At 42.3% G+C, this 22,553-nt stretch overlaps 1 protein-coding gene across 1 annotated transcript in view; it reads left to right on the forward strand.

Annotated features, from left to right (window-relative positions):
- il1rapl2 (interleukin 1 receptor accessory protein-like 2) overlaps positions 1 to 22,553 on the forward strand; it is a 1,049,350-nt gene that overhangs the window by 949,228 nt on the left and 77,569 nt on the right. Inside the window, exon 7 of the mRNA XM_043705153.2 lies at positions 16,359 to 16,488. Coding sequence (XP_043561088.1) covers positions 16,359 to 16,488 — 130 coding nt within the window. The remainder of the gene's footprint in view (positions 1 to 16,358; positions 16,489 to 22,553) is intronic.

Here is a 22,553-nt window from a genome sequence, read left to right on the forward strand (position 1 = left end):
TTCAGATCAGGCACTTTCCAGCCTTCTAGGCTTAATATTGAGTTCAACACCTCTAAATTGTAAACATTTCTTCCCTTCCATTTAACTTGTTATCATGTCCTCCTCTCCCCCCATCCCACTTACTAACCTTTCAAGTCTGGAATGAAACATACCATTGTTCTGCCATTCTCACATTCCGATCACTTAAGGTGAACTATCAACATCTTTTCTGCACCAGCACCCTAACCAACTACTCCCAGCGCCCACTCCGAAACTATAACTTAAATGCTATTCTCTCCACACTTCACTACAGGTCTGATGAAGGGTCATCCAGAAACATTTGTTTCCTCTCTCTCTCTCTCTCTCTGGATGCTGTCTGACCTGCTGTGACCTACAGGATTTGTTTTCTTCCATCTTGTTCTCACAATTGTCACTCCAATGCCTGTTCACCCTCCAGTGTTTCTATCTACCCTGCAGAAGTAGGTACAATTTTGTCACCATCCTTTCTTGTTCAATTTATTCCTTCCTTAAGTTAAGAAAGACAGTTTAAAACATTACCATCTTAAAAAGTCTCATATCTGTAATGCTACATTCTATTGTCATTGTGCTTGAGAGATGAAACCATTTACCACCTGCAAACTGTTTCTATTTGTGACAAAACAATCAAGTCAACAGCACGTGAATAAAATGTGTATGAATTCATTTGAACATTTGAAACATGTATTGAGTTGCTTGAATCCATGGCAGAGAACATTAGACATTGGTGTTGGAAGAAGAGTCTGCTTCAGCGTTAAGTTTATTGTATGAATCGAGTTGAAGCTGTCATCCAGCTAATATAAAAGGCTGCAATAACTCACCTCCGCAGTTTGAAATCATTCAGTTTGCATCCAACTGTTGCAATATAAATCATTCTGCTATGAATTATGAGATATTTGCACACAAAAAGGCTGCAAAAAAAAAACTGAATGTGAAAGCTGACTGAGGTGTTGAAGAGTCCAATGCCAATCTCCGCAATGTTTGTATCTGTCTAATCTGAAATTGTAGGCAGAAGAGGGTTTTTATTTTAAGAGCTGAGACCACAAGCTTGGACTGAGGCAGAAAGAGCAAAATATTTTTTTACCTTGTCAAACTATTTATCGGGGTGTTGCAACAAGTTTCACTCACTACTCCTTGGGGGGGGGGGGGGGGGGGCGGTGAAACAGCAGAATGAAATAGTCACAACAATAATCTGAGGCAATTCTGAAATCTTCTGCAGTAGGTTGAGGGTCACAATGTTCATTTGCTGTATAATCATACTTTGTATCTAATTCTGGATAAAAGGGCAATCAGCCCTACCAGGTCTCTTTGTCCATAAGACCATAAGACATAGGAGTGGAAGTAAGGCCATTCGGCCCATCAAGTCCACTCCGCCATTCAATCATGGCTGATGCGCATTTCAGCTCCACTTACCAGCGTTCTCCCCGTAGCCCTTAATTCCTCGAGACAACAAGAATCTATCAATCTCGGCCTTGAAGACATTTAGCGTCCCGGCTTCCACTGCACTCCGTGGCAATGAATTCCACAGGCCCACCACTCTTTGGCTGAAGAAATGCCTCCGCATTTCTGTTCTGAAATTACCCCCTCTAATTCTAAGGCTGTGTCCACGGGTCCTAGTCTCCTCGTTTAACTGAAACAATTTCCTAGCATCCACCTTTTCCAAGCCATGTATTATTTTGTACGTCTCTATTAAGTCTCCCCTTAATCTTCTAAACTCCAACGAATACAATCCCAGTATCCTCAGCCGTTCCTCATATGTTACAGGAGCACAGGAATGCCTGGCAAAATATTCTGGGATATGAAATGTGCCAGAAATTGCATTGCTTTTCTCCTAGACCAAAAAACAACTTAAATCTGCTCCCTCAAGATAGGAAGTGACTCTCATAAACAGATTACTTTCAGCACTCATCATCAATGGCGCACCACCACCCACATGTTTCCCTGCAAGGCAGCAGTATCTGGACTTGCAACAAGACCACTATTGCTTCACTGCTGCTGGGTCACAATCTCAGAAGTTGGCTCCTCACAGGACTGTGGGTGTCCCTACACCAAATAAACTGCAGAGGGTCAGGAGGGCAACTCACCAACGCCTTCTCAAGGGGAATGCAATGTCCACATCCAATGAGCAAATCTGTTTTTTGCAATTATATAGCTACAAATGAAACCATTTTTCAGAAAGCATTTCTGACCATAAAGAAGAAGTCACGCACTTAATGCTGTTTTACAATAAGCTTGTTGACTCCTCATCACAAAAGGTGATCCCAATTAATCGTGCAATTAATCCAATGGGCTATCTTCATGTCTTCTCACAGTGTCTCAAATTATCTGATAGTGCTTGAATGTTTTAACGAAATGCTCAGTTTGTTGTGTGATTAACATGTGAATAATTCAGAAGTTTCATTAATGCTAATTTCTCAGCATAAAATAGGTTTGAATGTTGATTAACACATTTGAGTCCTGGAGTTTCCATCTGCATGAATTGCAATTGGAACAAATTCATAATTATTTTGAATGCTGCAGCAACTGGTGAAATATACCTGTGCACAACTGACCCATAGTGTTCCAAGGAGGGGGGCGGCACAGTGGCTCAGTGGTTAGCACTGCTGCCTCACAGCGCCAGGAACCCAAATTCAATTCCAGTCTCATGTGACTGTCAGTATGGAAATTGCATGCTCTCCCTGCATCTGCATGGGTTTCATCTGGGTGCTCCAGTTTCCTCCCATAGTCCAAAAATGGGTCAGATGTGCTAACTTGTCCCACAGTGTCCAGGGATGCGTAGGTTACCAATGGTGAATGTGGGGCCATGGGGATAGTTTGGGATACTCTTTGCTGCAGATTCGATTGGCCAAATGGCCTCTTTTTGCACTAGGCATTCTATGAGAGCTGACAAATCTCTGAAGCCAAAAGGCTGTGTGCATTGCATGCAATGATTATCAAGACCCGATGCCACTATGCATTTCCTGGGGCATCGGAGGCATGGCAGTACCAACTGTGCACTCTCCCAAACTCCAGGAGCCTCTATCTGGCCTGAGTAAATTTGGGGATGACCAGACACATGCCATTTTAACTGCCCAAGCTGGCATATTAAACATATTAAATGTAAAATCCAACGTGAATGTAATCGAATTGATGAGTGCGTAAGTGGGTGCCTTGGTACACGGTGAGCTGGGCAGCATGGATAAGTTCATTAAGAGAGTAGGTGGGTTAATGAGCATTTGGGTCTGGGATCCTGCCAATCTGGGGTCGTCGAGCAGGTGCTGAATAGTCAAGCCAGGTAAGAAAGCAATCAGGTTGTGGTTAGGTGGTCAGAGGAAGAGCAGTCAGGGATTTCCAACTCCTGTCACCAGACGGTTGAGGGAGTTTGTTGTGTTGGGAGGTAGTCCTGTGAGGTGAGGCAGGTTGTTTGAGGGTTAGTCATGTTGGAGGTGGGGAGTTGTCTAATCGAGAATGTAGTCAGGTGCTTACGAGACGGTGACTTTTAGCTCAGTTGCAGAGTTACCCAGGCATTTGGTCAGGCATTCGTCAGCCTCTGGATGAACACTGCAGAGCTGTCCCACAACTCTGGCTCTAAATCCAAGGTAGAGACATTTGCAGTGGGTCCAGAATCAGCCCATCGGACATTTGAACTTTGTTGCGTTATGTCTCATGGTTAAGAAGTCAGTACATCGTTCAGAGACATGCTCATGCCATCATCACAGTGTGTGGTCCAAGGATATAATGGTCTCAGATCCATCTTCACTCACTTGAAACACGATAGGCTGAGAGAAACGAGCTATTGTTTGTCGCTGAGTAATTTAATGACAGCTCAGTCGCTGAAGTGACACTAACTAAAATATATATTAGAGAGCTATTTGTTAGATATTTCAATACCAAGTTACCCACATCCTGTTTTCTTACATTATGAGGGATAACATAATCATTACCTACAAATCAAACCTCTAATTCCAATGTAAGTCCATGCATCAGGACTCCTGCAGAGTCTTGACATGTATTTACCATTAAAATAATTCTCAAGCAGAAGATTTAGGCCGGAATATTCTTGAGAAAACTATGACATTCATCAGTGGTTTTGTGCTCATTCTTTTGCCTTTGCATTGCAGGTATTAACTGAGATGGATTTTAAGTAGCAAGCAAGCACACAAATTGCTGGAGAAACTCAAGAGGCCTGGCAGTATCTGTGGAGAGAAAAAAGAGTTAACATTTCAAGTCCAGTGACTTAATTCTTCAGAACGGTTTTGATGAAGGGTCACTGAACATGAAATATTAACTCTGTCCTTATGCATGACTCACAGAAGGTTGGTCTGCAGGTGCAACAGGTAAATAAGAAAGCAAATGGAATTTTGTCCTTCATTGCTAAAGGAGTTGAGTTTAAAAGCAGGGAGGCCATGCTGCAGCTGTATAGGGTGCTAGTGAGGTCACACCTGGAGTACTGTGTGCAGTTTTGGTCTCCTTGCTTGAAAAAGGATGTACTGATACTGAAGGGGGTGCAGAAGAGGCTGATTCTGGAGTTGAGGGATGAGGCTTATGAGGAGAGACTGAGGAGACTGGGATTATATTCATTGGATTTCAGAAGAATGAGGGGGAATCTTGTGGAAACATACAAAATTATGAAGGGAAAAGACAAGATAGTAGTAGAGAGGATGTTTCTACTGGTGGGTGAAACTAGGACAAGACAGCATAGCCTCAAAATTACAGGGACTGAATTGAGAAAGAACTTCTTCAACCAAAGAATTGTGAAACTGTGGAATTCCCTGCCCAGTGAAGTAATTGAGGCTTCCTCATTGAATGTTTTTAAAGCTAAGATCGATAATTTTTTGAACAGTAAAGGAATTAAGGGGTTATGGTGATAGGCCGGGTAAGTGGAGCTGAGGTCATGTGAGGATCAGCCATGATCTTATTGAATGGCAGAGCAGGCTCGAAGGGCCAGATGGCCTACTCCTGCTCCAAATTCTTATGTTCTTATGTTTTCTCTCTACAGATACTGCCAAGCCTGCTGAGTTTTTCCAGTGATTTCTGTTCTTGTTTGTTTCAGATCTCTGGCATCCATTTTAAGTAAATTACTTAATGACATGTAGAGTTCTCTGCGATTGCCTCTCCACCATATTCAAAATTATTTCATGTCACTGTAAGTTTTGAAGTAAGATCTGTGGACATCAACTTTGTTTTGAGCAAAAGTGAGGACTACAGATGCTGGAGATCAGAGTCTCGGTTAGAGTGGTGCTGGAAAAGCACAGCAGATCAGGCAGCATCCGAGGAGCAAGGAAATCGACATTTCAGGGAAAAGCCATTCATCAGGAATGAGGGTGGGACCCTCCGGGGTGGAGAAATAAATAGGAGGGGGGGGGGGGGTGAGACTGGGGAGAAGGTAGCCAAGAATACAATAGGTGGATGGAGGTGGGGATGAAGGTGATAGGTCGGAGAGGAAGGTGGAGCGGATAGATGGAAAGGAAGATTGGCAGTTGGGACAGGTCATGAGGACGGTGCTGAGCTGGCAAGTTGAAACTGGGATAAGGTTGGGGGAGGGGAAATGAGGAAACTCGTGAAGTCCACATTGATGCCCTGGGGTTGAAGTGTTCTGAGGCAGAAGATGAGGTGTTCTTCCTTCAGGCGTCGGATGGTGAGGGAATGGTGGTGGATGAGGCCCAGAACCTGCATGTCCTCAGCAGAGTAGGAAGGGGAGTTGAAATGTTCAGCCACGGGGCGGTGGGGTTGATTGGTGAGAGTGTCCCGGAGATGTTCCCTAAAGCGCTCTGTGAGAAGGCATCCAGTCTCCCCAATGTAAAGGAGACCGCATCGGGAGCAACGGATACAATAAATGATATTGGTGGATGTACAGGTGAAACTTTGATGGATGTGGAAGGTTCCTTTGGGGCCTTGGATCATGGTGAGTGGGGAGATGTGGGCGCAGGTTTTGCAATTCCTGCGGTGGCAGGGGAAGATGCCAGGATGGGAGGGTGGTTTGTAGGGGAGCATGGACCTGACCAGAGAGTCACGGAGGGAATGCTCTTTGCGGAAACGGAAAAGGGTGGGGAGGGAAATATATCCCTGGTGGTGGGGTCTGTTTGGAGGTGGTGGAAATATCCTCCCCTGATGGTCCCACCAGTACACTTCCATTGACACTCTCATTCATTTGGCTGAACTGGTCCTCACCCTTAACAATTTCTCCTTTGAATCCTCCCACTTCCTCCAGATGAAAGGGGTAGCCATGGACACCTGCATGGGCCCCAGCTATGCCTGTCTCTTTGTTGGCTGCGTAGAACAGTCCATCTTCCGTAGTTACACCGGTACCACTCCCCACCTCTTCCTCCGCTCCATTGATGACTGCATCAACGCCACCTCGTGCTCCCGCGAGGAGGTTGAGCAGTTCATCAACTTTGCCAACACATTCCACCCCCACCTTAAATTTACCTGGACCACCTCTGACACCTCCCTCCCCTTCCTGGACCTCTCCATCTCCATCAATGATGACCGACTTAACACTGACATTTTTTACAAACCCACTGACTCCCACAGCTACCTGGATTACACCTCTTCCACCCTACCTCCTGCAAAAATGCCATCCCGTATTCCCAATTCCTCCGCCTCCGCCGTATCTGTTCCCAAGAGGACCATACATGTCACAGAACACACCAGATGGCCACCTTCTTTAAAGACTGCAAGTTCCCTTCCCACATGGTTGAAGATGCCCTCCAACGCATCTCATTCACATTCTGCACCTCCGCCCTCAAACCCCACCCCTCCAACCTCAACAAGGACAGAACCCCCCAGTCCTCACCTTCCACCCTACCAACCTCCGCATAAACTGCATCATCCACCGAAATTTATGCCTGGCTGACCTCATTACAATCAATACACAGGCTATTGCCTTGAGTGCCATTTCTGTTCCCATGCAAGCCTAGTCTTAACCCATGCAGAACCATTAGCTGCCATCACATCTGTGGATGCCAGTGTTCAAAGGGACAGGAGCCCAATAATGCATTCCAAATCTTACAATTTCCATAAAATGCCACCTGATGATGATGAAACATCACCGTTCAGTCTCATGATCTCAGTCACCAGCTCTGGTCCTGACTCTGTGTGGATCTAAGTGTGCAATGTAGAGATCAGACCTCCATGTAGGGATTGCCCTAAATGGAGCTCAGACTGAAGTCACACACTTTCAGTTCACTGTTATCATGGCTATGGATGCAAGTCCTCAAAAAGAGGCTTGCGAGCTCTCACCAAAGAGCAGCAAACTAACTACAAGGATTACTGAATGAATCCCTCAGAAGAGAGTTGAGAAATGCTTACTGAACACCTTGAGTTGACACAGTCTTTCTTCCTCCAACCTGTAGAGCAGCTCATTCCCTTCCACTTTGCTTATTCTCCCTTTCAGGTTTCATGCCAACAGGGTGAGAATGACCTCAGCACCAAAGGCTAGGAGCAAGTGGTCAGACCAGAAACTTTAAAGGTAGACTCAGTGACTTCACTGTGCATGTCATCACTCCCTCTTGACTTCACCAACTTTAAATCACATTTGAGATCTCTCTGGACTTCTGCAGCATCTGACAGAGCTAGGAGAAATTAATCAGGAATTAACTTGAAAGTAGTTGATGATTTTTTTGAATAGCATTTAATAGAGGAGGCAATGGCCTCATGATATTATTGCGAGACTATTAATCCAGAGACCCCCAGGTATGTTCTGGAGACCTATGTTTGAATCCTACCATGACAGATAGTGGAGTTTGAGTTCAATAGAAATCTGGAACTTGGAGTCTAGTGGTGACCACTGCTGATTGTCAAGGTAAAACCCATCTGGTTCTCTAATATCTTTGAGGGAAGGAAACTGCCATCCTTACCTGGTCTGGCCTACATGTGACTTCAGACCGACAGCAATGTGGTTGACTCTTAACTACCATCTGGGCAACTAGGGATGGGCATTAAGAGCTGGCCTAGCTAGTCACGCCCATGTCCTGAGAACCAATGAAATAAAGAGCTCTTGCTTAGTCACCAATGTTTAAGAGAGTGTCAAGTTGGTAATGCTCTGACTGATACCACCAGCTGCCCACTCTGTAGAGCTTAATGATACACTTCAACTTCTGGTGCTCATGCCATCTGGCAGTGAATAATCTGGATATCTATGGCAATTTTGCAACCAGGGTGGCTCCTATAGCTCTGAAAATACAGGTGCTGCCGAACTATCGTTCTCTAGTGTCATTCTCAATACGTGACTTGGGGGAGATGGTGATATAGGGTAACATCACTGGGCTGCACATCCTGGGAATAGGACCAATACTTTGGAGATATGAATCTAACCAATAAGAAATCTGGAATCAAAAGCTAGTCTCAAAATGGTGACCATGACAACTATGAGCAATTGTGGTGAAATAAAAACCTTCTGGCTGATGACTGTTCTTTCAGGAAGAAAATCTTGCATCTTTACCTTAACTGGCCTATACGTGACCCAGACCCACAGCAATTGGTTGACTTTTACGTGTTCTCTGAAATGACCTAGTAAGCTACTGATCTCAATGGCTATTTCAAGATGGGCTACAAATGCTGATCTCTCCAGTGAAGTCCACACCCCATGAAAAACAATTGGAGGGTGGTCTCAAACTTGCTTCTGATCTCTGCTCTCTATTTGATCTCACTAGTGCAACGTCTCAATGAAAGCTTTCTCCCAGCCAGGTTCAAAGGAGTCAAGGGTTGGTCGTGATGGACAAAACATCAGACATGAGGCCATAAGCAGATCAGCCCACGATTCTTTTCGAATGATGAGGTCAACTCAAGGGACAGACTCATGTTCTATCCCTGATGTTTCTGCAAAATGACCATGCAATTATGCTAATGTTGGTTAGATGTTGGCATACATCTATTCAAGTCAAGCTGAGTCGGTGTACCAATCTGAAGCCAGACTAAGTGCTCCCAACTCAGATTCCACATGGATTATTTGCATTGTGTGTCATTGCCCTTTCCCTTGGCCATGTAAATTCTGAACAGTTCCAACTCTGAGAATTCTACAGCAATTGCTGTAAAATTGCAAATTATGGCTATTGCTAGTCACTGGGGGAGGTGTGAGGGCTGAATGACCTCTATCTTGTCCCAATCTCCTCCCATATTGATCTTTCAACATTGCTGGCAATATCACACCAGGCTCTTTGCACCTCTGTTTCCTATCTTTTTTGCCTCTTCTCCAAATCATTAACAACTACATCTTGCAGAACAGTATAGTGGTAAGTAAGGTATTATTACAAAATGAAGAACTCAGTGTGTAGTTAGCAGCAAATTTGAATGAGTTAATTTCCCTGTAATTAAAGTTTGTGAGATTCAAGGATTTGCATTGTTTCATTGAAATCTAAATGACCTCTGGCTTAAAGAAAATCAAAAGCTTAATAAAGTGAATTAAATTGATCAGCTGTCCACCAATGTTTTCATTTTGGAATAATTAAAAACAAATATTTTCACAGCATGTGCGACAAATTCATTTGAAGTGCATGCTACTGTCAGTTACACCACAGTGCACCATCTGAAAGTCTAAGATTGCTCTCTCTGCATTTTATCTGCCACACAAGTTAATCATTTCCTTAATCACATATTAAATAGTCACCATCATATAGTTGAGGAAGCTTTGTCATTATCATGCTTTCAGAGATCCTTTAAACATCTGAGCAATGCTCCTATATCCCATTAAAAGTGACTAGATTGCCCAGAACCATAACAAGAAAATTATATCGGAATAACACCAATTAATAACAGTAGAAAAGATTTGAAAGGTGTGCATTTCAAGCTCAGCTGGCTTCAGGGATTAAAATATATTCCTTTACAATCTGATGGTTTGAACCTAGATGAGAATTTGGAGATAAAGTTCACTCTGCTGATTATTGGAAAGTGACAATGCACTTCTCAATGCAATTCCACATTTCTATAGAGTCATCACTTGTTTTAGGAAGCTGTAAGAGTGCAGATTTTACCTTTTCAGTAGGGCTAAGTTTTTACAGCACAGAAATAGGCCATTTGGCCCAAAGGATCTGTGCTGTGTGTCTGCTCCACACAGTGCTCACCCTACACCTCTTTGTCTCACTCTATCAGCCAGTCTATTTATTCAATTCTTTCTCATGTACCATGCTATTTGTCTGACCATTCCATGTAACAATCACTGTCTGGGTCAAGAGTATTTTTCCTGAATTTATAAAATCATAGGATGATACAGCACTGAAAGGGGTCAATTGATTCAAAGTCACTCTGCCAGCTCTCTTCGTAAAACGAGCAAATAATCCCTTGCTCCTTCCCCATAGTTTTCCCACTTTTTTGCCCCTTCATGTATTGTTCCAATTCACAGTTGAAACCTACTATTGAATCAGCTTCTGCTATTATTTCCAACAGCAACTTCAAGTTCATGACAACTTGCTGTTTTAAAAAAAATCTTGTCATCTTTAATAGAGGGAATCAATAGAGGGATCCTCTGCCTGTCACACCTCTTGGAGTTGAATGTTTATATTTATGATGCTTAGTTTAAGTTTGATCATTAGAACAGCATTAGGCCATTCGGCCCCTCAAGCCTCCTCCACCATTCAGTTGGATCATGACTGAACTGACTGTCCTTGCGTCCTCTTTCCTGCCCTCTCCCCATAACCCTGATTCCCTGGCTGATCTAGAATCAATCCATCTCAGCCTTAAATATGTTAAAAGGATTCTGCCTCCACAGCTCTCTGTGGCAAGGAATTCCAAAGACTCTCAACCCTCTGAGCTAAGAAACTTTTCCTCATCGTAGTGTTAAATTGGCACCCCTTTATACTGAGACTGTGGCCTCTGGTCCAAGACTCTCCCATGAGGGGAAATATCATCTCAGCATTAACCCTGTCAAGTCCATTAAGAATTCCTTAATGTTTTGATGAGATCACCTGTTATTCTTCTAAACTCCTGTGAATAGAGTCCCAACATGTTTAATCTTTGCTCATAAGGCAATCCCTCCAAAACAGGGATCACCCTACCGGACCTTCTCTAAGTGCCGCCAGTAAACCTTGTATTTTAACAAAGGATCCCAACTGCTCACAATACTCCAGAAATTGTCTCACCAGCACCTTGTACAGTTACCATAAGACTTCCTGACTCTTATACTCAAATCTACTTGAAATAAGGGCCAACATTCATTAACCTTCCTGGTTGCCTGCTGCACCTGTGTGCTAGCTTTCTGGGTTTCACGTACAAGTCCCCCACCTCCACCCCCAGTCCCTTAGTGTTGCAGCTTTTCTCAGTTTCAATAATACTCTATTCTTTTGAGTATCAAAATCAAATTTTCTGCATTATATTCCATTTGCCAACTGTTTTTGCATGACTACTTAACTTGTCAATATCTCTTTGTGAGCTGTTTGCATCCCCTTTGCAAATTGCCTTGCCACCTATTTTTATGTTATTTGCAAATTTGGTGACAGTATATCCAGTTCCTTCCTCCTTAATATATGTTGTGAACAGTTGGAGTCCCAGCACTGATCCCTGTGGAACCCCACTCATCACAGGTCACCATGAAAAAGAATCCCATATCCCCATTCATTGTTTCCTGCCCATTAACAATTCTCTATCCAAGCCGATCTATGACCTCCAATGCCATGGGCTTTTATCTTATGACTTACTCTTTTGTGACACCCACGGCAGAAGTATTTTTAAAAATCCCGCATTGCAATATTTTATAATTCAAATATTGCTGCAAGGCATGTACAGTATGGTATTGCTGTGTGAATGAATGAATGCAAGACTCCAAGTAAACGTTTTTATGGAATGAATTACTGATTACAACCAATGCCATTGAATGAAGGAAGAGGTTGGTTTTGTGCGTCATCCAATCTTGACTCGTAGAAGAGTGGAGATTGAAGCCTTATTGCACATCCCAGAAGATGGTGCTTGTCATAATATAATTAGCTTTAGGTCATAAGGGAATATAGGCATCTCCTTCTGTTAGAGAGACAATTGGTTAATTCATGTGCAACCAGAAAATTTAAAACATTAGTATAAATTGTTTAAGTATGTCTTCACAGTGGAGGGTAGAAATACCATTCCGAGCAATGCAAAATAACTAAGGGATAAAAGGAGGGGATAGATACAATGACTGGTCATCGGAGAGTATGTACCAGGAAGACAAATGGAGCTAAAGGTCAATTAGACCCCTGAACCTAATAGATTACATTGAAGGCAGTAGCCACAGCGATTGTAAAGGTACTGGTCGTAATCTTGCAACAATTCTTAGTTAGTGGAAAAATCCCAGAGAAGTGGAAAATTGTCAAAATAACATCCTTGTTCAAAAAAAAGACAGAAGAAACAAGTAAATAGAGGACAGTCAGCTTAGCATTTGTTCTTGGGAAAATTGTTGAAACATATTCTAAATTATGAAAGATGTAATGGCAGACAATTTAGAAGTACATGATATAATCAGGCAGAGTGAGAATGACCTTGTAAATGGGAAGTCATGACTGACAAATGCTTTAGGATTCTTTGAGGAGCTAACAAGAATGTAGATAAAGGAGAAGCAGTAGATAGATATGGATTTTCAAAAGGCATTTAACATTTAAACGTACAGCATGGAAACAAATGCTTTAGTCCAACTTGTCCATGCTGACCAGATATCCTAAATTAATCTAGTCCCACATGCCAGCACTTGGCCCATATCCCTCTAAACCTTTCCTAGTCATGTACTTATCCAAATGTGTTTAAGTGTTGTAATTGTACCAGTCTCCATCACTTCCTCTGACAGCTCATTCCATACATGCACCACTCTCTGCATGAAAAGGTTGCCCCTTTAGGCCCCTTTTAAATCTTTCCCCTCTCACCTTCAATCTATTTCCATTAGTTTTGGACTCCTGTATCCTGGGGAAAAGACCTTGGCTATTCACCCTATCCATGCCCCTCATGATTTTACAAACTTCGGTAAGGTCACACTTGAACCTTCAACGTTGCAGGGAAAATAAGGTACCACGCTAAGCCTAATTAATAAGACAAGAGCACATGGTGCTGGGAGGGATTGGTTTCTCGGCACGGATAGAGAATTGGTGAACAAAATAGAAGACAGAGAGTTGGGAGAAAGGATTTTTAGGAGTGGATCGACACAGCGTTCGATGCTGGAACCATGTTTATTTACAATATATAATAATGACTTGGATGTCAAAAGTGAATGTATTATAACCAACTTTGTGGATGACAGAAAAATATGGCAAGTAGTAAGGATGACACAGGAAGTTTACAGAGGGATATAGATAGGTTAAGTAATGGGCAAAAGCTTGGCAGAGGTAAATGGGACTATTTTAATTTAGGAAACTTGGTCGACAAGGATGAGTTGATCCAAAGGCTCTGTTTCTGTGAGGGAGGAACATATGTTCAGTTTTTTTTTGATTATGTCAGAATGGTTTCAGTACGAGTTACCGAGAATCATAAAATTGTAACTGTGCAGAAGGAGTTGGTCCAAAGGCTCTGTTTCTGTCCTGTTCTGTCCTATCATGCCTTACACCAGCAATCACTCCCAGTGCTTAATTCTGAATACTTCCCAGCTTGATCCCATGCTCTTCAGGGAGTCCAGCATTCACAAGAGGCAATATGTGCTCAACAATGAGTCTTGCATCACTGTTTGAGACGTGTTCTTAACCTTGAGAAAGGGAAGGGGGGAAGTGTGAAGCAATTAGAATTTGGTTAGATCATCACATCTGTCCTGTCTTTGCTAGGAACATGTATCATATGAGCAGGGTGAGTAGCTAACAATAAGCACTTACCTGTTTTGTCCAAAGGAAATGTGACAGGAGCCTGGTGGAACCTCATGTCCCCCAACTGATGGAAGAGCTGTGGCATCCTCCCATTTCCCAGGCCCAGACACCTTGTAGATGTTTTCCTCAGTATGACTCTATAATCTGGGCAAATATGGCAAACTTGGGCAGGAAGAATAGAATAGCTGAATATTGTTTAAATGGAGAAAGACTACATAAAGCTGCAGCACAGAGGGATTAAGCGGACCTGAACAAATCACAAAAAAGCTTGCATCCAGTTTCAGCAGGTAATAGGGAAGGCAGATGACATATTGGCATTTATTTCAAACAGAATGGAGAAAAAAGTAGGGAGGTTTTGCTAAAACTCTATCAGGCACTAGGCAGATTACAGCTGAAATATTGTGAACAGTTCGTACTGCCTCATCTAAGGAAAGGTATCCTGCTATTGGAGGCAGTGCAGAGAAAGTTGATCCTTGATCTGATCCTATCAACTGTGTGTAAAGGAAAAGGCATTATCAAGAGCTTAGAAATGCAGTATGCTCAAAATGAATCATTTCTAATGCACAAACATTAGTGCATGATTCATCTCTCTATAGTGAAAATATTTTGCACTTCTTGGGCTTATAGTGTGACGCATCTTTAACATTTTAATGTAGTGCAGATGATGCAGATCAGTGAGTAATGTTTAAGTAGTATTCTGAAGACTCAGCAGTGATGGATACAGTTGTGAAGTGGATGTAGACAATAGCATGGGACAGGAAGGTGATAAATCAGATGACACAATAATGTAAGCTCAGGCTGACAATCTCCTGTACTCCTGAGCTGCTCCAAATTCCTGGTCACTGAAGTGTTCCCGTTTAAATTGCTCCATTGATAAATGATCATAGCAGTAGTTAGTGCCACATTGTATTAATGATACAAATGCAACACATCATAGCATAATTGTAGGCCGTCTGTAAAAGGTGGTTCTGGTGCACTGACACTGTCTATAACCTCTGAACCAGAAGGTCTAGGTTCAAGTCCTACTTGCTCCAGAGATGTATAAGAAAGTGTCTGATCAGATAGAAAATATCTAGGCAATCAGTAATATGAACAGAAAGTATTAAATACTGGAAGGATTCCACAAGTATGCAGTACATAAATAAACACAATATATTGCAAAATGCAAATCTTTCTAATCTACTGGATAAACATGAGAGGTCTGCTACACTCTGCAATTTGTATTAAAGTCCATCAATCATATGTTGTCAAATTAAGTTTATTACGTTCTCAGTTATTTACATGCTATTGATAAGCTTTATAAAGCAGGGGATTGAACCATATTCTAGTTTACTTGCTCTATATCTTATTTGCACAGAGGTGTCTTTCCTACTTAATTCTATTAAATATTTAGTTTTGTGTGGCTGAGGCAAGAAATAATGATGGGAATGAAGCGAGCTGGGATTCCAATGTGGGCAATGAAGTGTCGATGGAGCTTTTCTGCCTTTGAGGGAGGAACACATGTTCAGTTTATTTTTGATTATGTCAGAATGGTTTCAGTATGAGTTACCGAGAATCATAAAATTGTAACTGTGCAGAAGGAGTTGGTCCAAAGGCTCTGTTTCTGTCCTGTTCTGTCCTACTGTGCCTACACCAGCAATCACTCCCAGTGCTTAATTCTGAATACTTACCAGCTTGATCCCAGGGAGTCCAGCATTCACAAGAGACAATACGTGCTCAACAATGAGTCTTGCATCACTGTTTGAGACGTGTTCTTAACCTTGAGAAAGGGAATTGGAGGGTAGGGGGTGGTGGGGGGAGGGGGGTGGTGGAGTGTGAAGCATGAAGCAATTAGAATTTGGATAGATCATCACACCTGTCTTGTCTTTGCTAGGAACATGTATCATATGAGCAGGGTGAGTAGCTAACAATAAGCACTTACCTGCTTTGTCCAAAGGAAATGTGACAGGAGATTGGTGGAGCCTCATTACCCGAGTCCCCCGACTGATGGAAGAGCTGTGACATCCTCCCATTTCCCAGGCCCAGGTGCTTTCCTTATCAACCTCTTCAGAGGTTTTATTACACACCTCAGGATCAGGTGAGGCATGAATCCCAGACCTCCTGGTTCAGAGTTTAAGACACTATCACTGTGCCACAAGAGAACTACCAGAAAGTTTGAAACCTGTGGCATTAACTGGATAGCACCAGCCCAGGGCAAACAGTTTGCCCAGTAGAAATGTTTATTTTCCCACACAGCAAAGCTGAAAACTGGTGAAACACACTGTGTTTTAAACCAACCTCAACAGGCATCATGACTAGTTGGCTATAGATTCAGACTTATGTGTGCACCTTAAGAGAAAAGACGTCAATACTTTACATCATATTTTTACATGAGGACAGACACAGCAGCATTTCCAGATTATGGTTAGCAATACCGTGGGGTACTGACTCAATGATTCTCATCAAATATCACACCAGATTAGAAGCTACAAGACTGAAATTGATTAATCCAATTTTCTTTGAAGGTTCCCTCTTTGAATGGTCTCGCTTGATACAGATTTAAATGCACTCAGTGCTACAGGTTGAACTTGGAAGAAGAATGCTGTGATCTATAAATTTTCTTTGTTTTCCTCTTAATAGGCCGTCCAACCAGTCTGGTCTGCAGGGCATTCTTTGGGTACAGCTCGGTTAACCCAATAATATACTGGATGAAAGGTGAAAAATACATGGAGGAGCTGGAAGACAGTCAAGTTAGGGAGAGTGATATCAGGTACACTTTATGGATTCTTATTTACAGCTGGATAATCAACAGCATGTTTAATAATTTAACTGAAGTTCGAACCATGTAACTTGAAATGAAATGGGATTTCTCTTGATTGAAATTTTACCACAAACAGGTGCTGTATAAACTAGCTCAGAATGACAAGCTGGAGAACGACAATCCCCAACCCACAACATTTTCACAAATCAGACCAATTGATGAAATGGGAGAGATAATTTTTATTTTACCAGCTCTTCTACTAAGTAATGGTCTTAATTGTAAATTGAACTACGCACGTATTTTAATGAACAAATGTCCATGGTACAGGCAAATGTTCTTCTTGATTTTAGTGTGTATTTATCTAGTGATATTTATTCAAATGTTTTTAGTTGTGCTATTTAATTTAAAGTGCTTTAATTATTCATTAAAACCTGTATGTCTGTCATCTTAAGGATGACATCCACTAAGCAATGTGAGTTTTTGTCATGGCTTGTCATGTAACTGAGCAGGCCAATTCTAAACCCACAGACCTTTCCCTGAGGGTGTGGGACCCAGAGTGCAGGATATGCTTCCTTTTCGTTTCATCTCTGCCTTCACTCCGCCTCAACGTTAAGCTGTTTGGACTCGAAACATGATAGAACTTGATTGACTGGTTGTATCTACGTTGAATGATTGACAACAGACCCCTCCCACTTATAAATGTCAATGCTGCCATGTGTCAAGTGTATCATAGAGTCATACAGCACTGAAACAGATCCTTTGGTCCAACTCATCCATGCCAACTAGACATCCCAATCTGACCTCGTCCCATTTACCAGCATTTGGCCCACTTCCCTCTAAACTTTTCCTATTCATATACCCATCCAGATACCTCTTAAGTGTGGTAATTCTACCAGTCTCCACTAAGTTGTCTGACAGCTCATTCCAGACATGCACCACCCTCTACGTGAAAAGGCTACCCCTCAAGTTTCTTTTTAAATCTTTCCCTTCTCACCTTAAACCCATGTCCTCTAGTTTTGGACTCCCCCACCCAGGGGACAGAGGGTGGTGGTGGAGGGTTCATTCTTGTACTGGATCCCAGTGAGAGGTGGGTCAGTGCTGGGTTCACTGCTTTTCATCATTTATATAAATGAAAACAGGAGGTATGGTTAGTAAATTTGCAGATGGTGATGTAGCGGACAATGAAGAACATTACCACAACATGACTTTGATCATGATGGACCAATAGGCCGAGGATTGGCAGATAGAGTTTAATTGAGATAAATGTGAAGTGTTGCATTGTGGTAAGGCAAATCAGGGCAGGACTTATACACTTAATAGTCAGGCCCTGGAGAGTGTTGATAAACAAAGAGACCTCGGAATGCAGATGCACAGTTCCTTGACGGTGGACTCACAGGTAGACAGGGTGTTGAAGATGGCATTTGGCACGCTTGCCTTCATTGATCAGAACATTGAGTATAGAAGTTGCGATGTTCTGTTATGGCTACACAGTACATTTGTGAGGCCACTTTTGGAATACTGTGTACAGTTCTAGCCTCCCTATGGAAGGGTGTTATTAAACTTGAGAGGGTGTAGAAAACACTTACAAGGATGATACCGGAACTGGAGAGTTTGCATTATAGGGAGAGACTGGGGCTTTCCTCCCCAGAGCTTCGGAGACTGGGGAGACCATAAAAAGGTTGATAAACTCAAGAGGAGCCTTTGAAAATGCATAAATTATTCACTTTTATTTAGTCTTGCCAAAACTTGCAACCAAAGTAATTTGATGAGTCAAGATCATTGTGGTTATGTCTCAGGGCAATTCATTGAATCACTGATATGTTGTAGGGCAGAAGGAGCAGCCCATTGAGCCTGTGCTCGCTCTTTATTACCAATGACTCCAGTTTCCAATGACTCCTAGAGGAAGAGTGGTCAGCATGCCTGAAGGTTGGCTTCAGGGTGGTTTGAAATTACTCTCCAGACCTCATCATCGAGAAACTGTTAAACTACGGGTGCCAATCTGGCAGAAAATTGTTTGGCTTGGATAGTGGCATCAAATTTTGAGCAACTACTGGGGTAGGGACTCGAAAATTGACATGGTAGGTGGATGAAAAAAACCAATGCAGACCAGCCCATTGATTCTCAACTATTTTTTGGCCACGGCCCCTCTAGGAGCTCTTCTCAGGTTCCAGAGCCCCCCTTTCAAACAAGGAAACAACACAAACAGATAGACAGAAAATCATTTTTATTATTGAACAGTCTGTGGCCCCCTTCAAATGTGCCAGGGCCCCTAAGGAAGCCATATAGTCCCTGTTGAGAATGACCCCGAAGGAGCCACCCTGTGTTTCAATGCTTCCACATCAAAGCAAGTTTATTTTAAAAATTACAGATGATTTACCTTATCTTTGAAATCTTCAAGTCCTTGATAAGATTGACATCTTATTTTTATTGCTCCCACGTTTCCCACCGGATGGGGAATAATGGCCCTCCTGCAATTTTCACCATATCTTTCTGGAGATATGTGAGAACAAATAAATAACTCAAATCCACTTCCCACAATCGTGGGCATTCACTTTCTGGAATCCCTTCTCTTTAGGATCCTCCAGCTAATGGGTAGCTCTTTCAAGCATATGAACGCCTGAGACCATTGTCCAGGTCCAGGACCCAGCCCTGAAAAGAGGAGAAAAGATGTGGCAGAGAGAAAGTTGAGGTGGGGGAATCCACCATGACTGGGCCAGCACCTGGGAGAAGGTCCACCTGCCTGAAGTATCCAAGAAAGCTCAGAACAGGAGCCTAGGATGGAATGAGCATGACTAATAAGAACTAGGAGGTCACACATTGAGGAGATTGGGGTCATGTCTATCTATCTTCATCTTTGTCTTTCTCTCTCTCTCTCTCTCTGTCCTGACACAATCTATCTGTAGACCTCCATTGGATGTTTCAGTTCCAAAGATAGCCTCTAATTCTCAAACTGGGTTCTCTATTTCAAGTCTCCCCAACAAAGAGAAACTTTCTCACAGTCTCCTCAGGATCTTGTTTGCTTTCAGTAAGGTATTGTCTCATTTTTCTAAATTCCAAATGGGCGCACGGCCAGCATGACCCTCATTAAATTAGATTAGATTACCTACAGTGTGGAAACAGGCCCTTTGGCCCAACTAGTCCACACCGACCCTCCGAAGAGTAACCCACACAGACCCATTTCCCTAACACTATGGGCAATTTCGCATGGTCAATTCACCTGATTTGCACATCTTTGGATTGTGGGAGGAAACCCACGCAGACACAGGGAGAATGTGTAAACTCCACACAGACAGTTGCCCGAGGCTGGAATCGAACCTGAGACCCTGGTGCTGTGAGGCAGCAGTGCTAACCACCAAGCCACCATGCCGCCCTTTGGTAACCTCCTTACCCAGGATTGAGTGAAGTGAACCTTCTCTGAACTGCTTTAATGCAATTATGTCATTTTTCAAATAAGCGGACTGGACAGGATTGTAGCATAATAGGATTTGAGTGTGATAACAAGGAGGTAAAGCTGTGCATTGTTAGTGACATCAGCATTGGCATACAAGGTTGTGAGTAATATTTTGAAGATGGCTACCAGGAGTCCCCAAAGGTGAAAACTTGTGCTATCGTATAGTTGACTACACAGAATTGGGTGTGAAAATCATCGAACAGCAGTCACTGTGTACATTATGAACAATTTGGAGATGCCGGTAGTGGACTGGGGTATACAAAGTTACAAATCACACAACACCAAGTTATAGTCCAACAGGTTTAATTGGAAGCACTAGCTTTCGGAGCGCCGCTCCTTCATCAAGTGGTTGTGGAGGACACAATTGTAAGACACAGAATTTATAGCAAAAGTTTACAGTATGATGAGAGACTTAACAAACAGTCAAGGTATTTTTCAATGTATAATTTCAGTTACATCACACTGTAAACTCTTGCTATAAATTCTGTGTCTTACAATTATGCACTGCACAACCACATGATGAAGGAGCAACACTCTGAAAGCTAGTGCTTCCAATTAAACCTATTGGACTATAACCTGGTGTTGTGCAATTTTGTAACAGTCACAATGAAATACTACAATAGGTTTAACCCTGAATGACTAGCTGTGTAGGAGACTGGATAGTGTTGAAGGTTGTACAGAGGCTAAGGCAATGGAAAGAAGATAAAACATCATCTAAATCATGTAATTAATCGAACTTTGATGACTTTGACAAAGGATTCTCTTGGTGCTGTGGGCACAATGGAAACTGAACAATGGCACAAACAGATTTGGAACCAGCTAAACAATATTTGAAGACTTGGAAATATATTGCCATTCCTGAAGTATTTCTGGGTCAAAATGCTGGAACTCCATTGTTAATGGCATTGCTGGTCTACCCTCACCAAATGGACGACAGCAGTTCAAGAAGGCAGCTCACCACCACCCTCTCAAAGCTAACTAGAGCTGGGCAGTAAGAGTTGTCCCAGCGACATCCATATCCCATGAGTGAATGGATGAAAAAAATTGAAGATATTCAATCCAGTTTACAGTTACCAGAAAATAAACTGGTTGCCTGTATTGTTCCAAATTATTGTAAGGACAAAGCAGAAAGACTGGGGCTTTTTTCCACTGGAGAGTAGGAAGTTGAGTGGCGACCTTATCGAAATTTATAAAATAATTAGGGGTGTAGATAGGGTTAGTGGTAATTGTAAAGGGGGTACATGTTTAAGGTGAGAGGAGAGAGATTTAAAAAAGACATGAGGGTCAATTTTTTTTACACAAAGGTTGTTCACATGGGGAATGAACTTCCTGAGGAAGTGGTGAATGTGGGTACAATTACAACATTTTAAAAGACACCAGGATTAATGCATGAACAGAAGAGTTTTGGAGGGGTATGGACCAGGAGAAGGCAGGTGGAACTAGTCTAGTTTGGGATTATGTTCAGCGTGGACTGGTTAGACCGAAGGGTCTATTTCTGGTATGACTCTATGACTCCATTTAGACATGACAGGAGTTTATACAGAACCTCAGCTAAGCTGTGGCTGCACTGAAATCTTGTAAAGCAGATTAAGTGTTGCATTATCACTGACCTCTGCAGAAGCTAAAGTCAAAGGTTCATTTGTGACAAGGTGCAGCCTGAATCAAGCACTCTATATCCCAGCAGTTGATCCTTCAGAGCGACCTGTGCATATATACCAATGTCATATAGCTGGCTCAAACAGAAAGACAAAGTTTGCTGTTACAAATCCAATTACTGTCATTTCACTATTGATTTCACAGTGCGGCTTGACAGGCAAGCAGCTGTAGGCAGGATGCACTGGAACCTCAAAGCAGAGGGGAGCAAGGCTGAGTGCCCAGGTTTGGGACTGATCCCCATGACATTACAATGCACAATCTACCCATACCTGAGGAGGTTTTTGTTAATAGTTAATAATTGTGCATTATCAATCGCAAGGTTATTCCTGCTGTCCTTCATTTTGGGTCTGAGCAATTATCACCTATTAGTTAAAAAATTGAGCCTGCGAGTCATGCAATATGTTACAAATTGTGAACCAGTCTGCTTATCTCAGTACATTCCTTCAAATGCACAAGGTGGAGCAGAGGATACATCACCGTAATTATCTAGTTTAAACCCCTCCGTCAGTTTTAAGTATCACTTCAAAAACTGTATCATCAACTGTGACTTTATCACAGTGTGTGCACAGTAACCTTAGATAAGGTTTGAAAGACAGGCTTTGTCTGCTGGTTCAGGTTGAAGGGCACCAAAGGAGTTCGCTTGGTCTACATTTATTCCTCAACCAGTGCAACCCAAAATAAATCTAGTGGTCATTTCGGTTTCTGTTTACCGGAGGTTATTGTGTCCAAATTAACTGTCCTGTTTGTTAATGCACAACAGTGATTTAAAAGTAACTTGCTCATGATGGAACAATCTATGGGATTGTTTGGGGATATTAAAAGTACTAAATTATAAACTCCCCTTTTCTTCAAGTGGGGCTATGAATTGAGGGAAGTTTAGAAAGAAAGAATTGCATTCATATTGCGCCATTCACAGCAAATGGACTTTACAACAAATGATGTACTTTTGGATTTCTGGTAACATCAG

The sequence above is a fragment of the Chiloscyllium plagiosum genome, unplaced genomic scaffold, assembly GCF_037043375.1.
Source record: "Chiloscyllium plagiosum isolate Xiang-an unplaced genomic scaffold, Cpla_swu_hap1 HiC_scaffold_11, whole genome shotgun sequence".
NCBI classification, from domain to species: domain Eukaryota; kingdom Metazoa; phylum Chordata; class Chondrichthyes; order Orectolobiformes; family Hemiscylliidae; genus Chiloscyllium; species Chiloscyllium plagiosum.